Raw genomic sequence first — 2,982 nt, 5'->3', positions numbered from 1 at the left:
TCTAAGTCCGCAATTAGACGCTGTGGGTTTTAATTTATTATTTTTTACAAAATTTATTGCATTTATGGACTTTCTAAAAACTTTCTACTTACCCTACTCCAGGTTGGAATAAGTAGACTAGTCAGTTGTCACTGAAGCACTGCGTACAATGATAATTTTGTCTATTTAGTCAGTCCTTGAGCAATCCCAGGTGAGTGTGTATATATTGTGATATATTTCCAGTCCTAACTAACCCCAAAAAAATTTCGAGATGACAGATGAAATCATTGGAGAACATTTTGACGACTTTGAAGAATCGAAAAAGGATAAGAAAGTGGTTACAATGCCCTCATCTTGGATTGGATGCGTCTACGCTTTTTTATCTGCCTTCTTGATGGCCCTTGGAGGAATATTAATTACATTCTATAAAGATGAATCAGCTAAGATAGTTTTACTGCGTTGTCTTCTACAATACCTGTTTCTCCTACCAACAATTACCATCAAGAAGCAAGTGATTTTGAGACAAAACTTTACAACTAACTTATTGCTGCTTCTACGAGGAATGTGTGGCCCCATAGTAATGGCTGCATATGCCGAGGCATTGCGATATATACCACTTGGTGACGCTGTGGCGGTTTGTTTCACATATCCTGCCTTGGTAGTTTTCTTCGCTTGTTTGTGCTTGAAAGGTGAGATCTTTTGTTTCGCGATGATATTAGTTTTTGAAGTTTTATCATCTACCACGAAAGATGCCGCTTGTCTTCAAAAGTGTAGTATCTTGTTCTATTGTAAAATAACAATAAAGTTTATCAATCCGTTAATCAAGTGTATAAATTTGGCCTTACAAAGTCAAATGAAGACTATTTCAGTAGAATTACTAGAAAAGGTCTAGTTTTTTTTGGTGGCTAAACATTGACTATCGCTACGTAATTTGCTGTCTGCATCTTTAGTTCTACTGCATATTCAACGTTCTGGTTTTTAAAAATAAAACAAGTGATCCAGAACACTTGGTCAGTTTGAAAAATGCAGAGTCCAAACTGTAGGATAGAAACCAAACTCATGGTTTAGCAAACGCTTTGCAAGCTATAATTCCTTAAAATAGAATAAACAAACAAAGCAAATTAACTTTAGCGGGTTTAACATGTACAGTATATTACAAAGAAATATAACATAATTAAAAAAAATCAACTCAAACGTTTTCGACGCGTAGGCCTAGGTGTGTCCTCATCAGGAATTACTTAACACGTAGGCCTACGTTTCGGAAACGTTTGAGTTTTTTTTTTTTTCTTTAAATTATGTTATATCTCTGTGTAATAAAACACTTAAAACCCGCTAAAGTTCGTTTGTTTTGTTTGTTTATAGTTCAACAAAGCAAACTCTCCACAAAGGCATTACTGTAGAATAAAATCGACAATTGGAATTCAATCCTCAAAAGTCTATTGGCCTAAGGCCTCAGCTTAGCTATTCAGTGGTTCCAAAAATTGTTTAATTTGTTTAAGAAAGTGCAGGCTACATACATTTTCACAGCTAAGTACATTACCGTATTCTTTATTTTCAGAAAAGTGCGGTATCCTCAACATATGCTTGACTGTTGTCACAGTGGTGGGACTAGTGTTCATCACACAGCCAACATTCATCTTCCAAGGCACAGCAATTTCAGCACAAAATGATGATGCAACAGACCGACTTGTGGGAGTAGGACTCGGTTTGGTCACATCCACATTTGCAGCGCTCACAACTATAATCGTACGAAAGTTGGGCCCAGAGATTTCTTTCACTATTTCATTATTTTATTATTCGTGGGAAGGTTTTTTTATGGTACTTGTGTATCTTGCGTTTATCGGAAACTTAGAGCTGCCTTGTTTAAAAGAAGTTCCAGTGATGACTGCTGTAGCAGTTGTGAGCTTTTTTGGTCAAATTCTCACAACTTTGGCTTTGCAACGTGAACGAGCTGGTCCAGTAACATTGATCAAAACTACCGAAGTGATGTTTTCATTTCTCTTTCAATATTTTGTATCTGGTATAGTTCCATCGCAATTAAGCTGCATAGGAGCTGTTTTAATTTTATCCTGTTCAATTGTGATTGGTATCAAGCATACGTGCAAGATTTTTGACAGAAATTAAAAGGTCTGTGTTTGCCATGCTATGCCAACAATTTGAGTTTTATAAGGGTGGTAAAGATTCCATTTTTAAAAGATTGCACACGCAATGATACTTGCTCAAATGCTCAATTCCCCAACAAATTACAGTAAAACTTGCGTCCTCGTATGGTATCCTTGTGACATCATAAATGCTTCAAAGATGGGTTTTGCTAGTGATGGCGCGGGCAGGAATAATCTGCCCGCTACCCGCACTGCACTGCACCGCAAAAATTCTGAAAATGTCACACTGCGCCCGCACCGCACCACAAAAATCTGAAAGCATCACAGCATAGCCTACTTGCACAAGTGTATGGAAAATACGAGTGAGTCTATTTTATAAAATCAAATTTTGGACAATTGGACAGTATCAGGAGCTTACCACAGTCATCGACCTTGACAGCTAATCGCCTGAGTTGCCTATTCTTGAATGTTGGTAAGCTTACCACAATAATTAGCTGTAATATTAGGCTACTGTAATTCGCTGTTTTGTTGCGACCATTTCTTTTTCTATACCTAAAGGCTAAGTGTGCAATAATTGAAAATCTTATTAAAATGCGGTATGTAGGCTATAGCATAGGTATTGGCTGCCACAATGCGACCTACACAGGAATAAGCACTCTATACGCCGTTCTCAGCGAAAGAGCCATCGTTTCAACAAAACACTTCAGAAACAATAAAATATGCTTTTTTTTAAACAAGAAAACTGGATGTCAGTAAAATTGTTAGCAGACACAGTAAGAGTTGGTTTATTTCGAAATATCATCAACAATATCTAAGTAAACGTTTTACGTCTTCATTCTTTCATCGCGGGCCAAAAACATTTTTTTATCTTGAGGGCCAATGTTTTTAAATAGCCATTCAT

The 2,982-nt window shown here is 36.8% G+C and overlaps 1 protein-coding gene across 1 annotated transcript; it reads left to right on the top strand.

The window, feature by feature from the left end:
- The first annotated feature begins 250 nt into the window (after positions 1–250).
- Positions 251–2,524, top strand: LOC145766804 (solute carrier family 35 member G1-like). Its single transcript, XM_082578510.1, has 3 exons — positions 251–668; positions 1,538–1,725; positions 2,486–2,524. Exons 1-3 carry the CDS (start codon positions 251–253, stop codon positions 2,522–2,524), a joined length of 645 nt encoding a protein of 214 aa, XP_082434636.1.
- Positions 2,525–2,982: the final 458 nt, after the last annotated feature.

This window comes from Aplidium turbinatum, chromosome 3 (assembly GCF_918807975.1).
Source record: "Aplidium turbinatum chromosome 3, kaAplTurb1.1, whole genome shotgun sequence".
Classification (NCBI taxonomy): Eukaryota; Metazoa; Chordata; class Ascidiacea; order Aplousobranchia; family Polyclinidae; genus Aplidium; species Aplidium turbinatum.
Note: the sequence above shows the minus strand (reverse complement) of the source record. Positions and strands in the feature narration are given on the sequence as shown.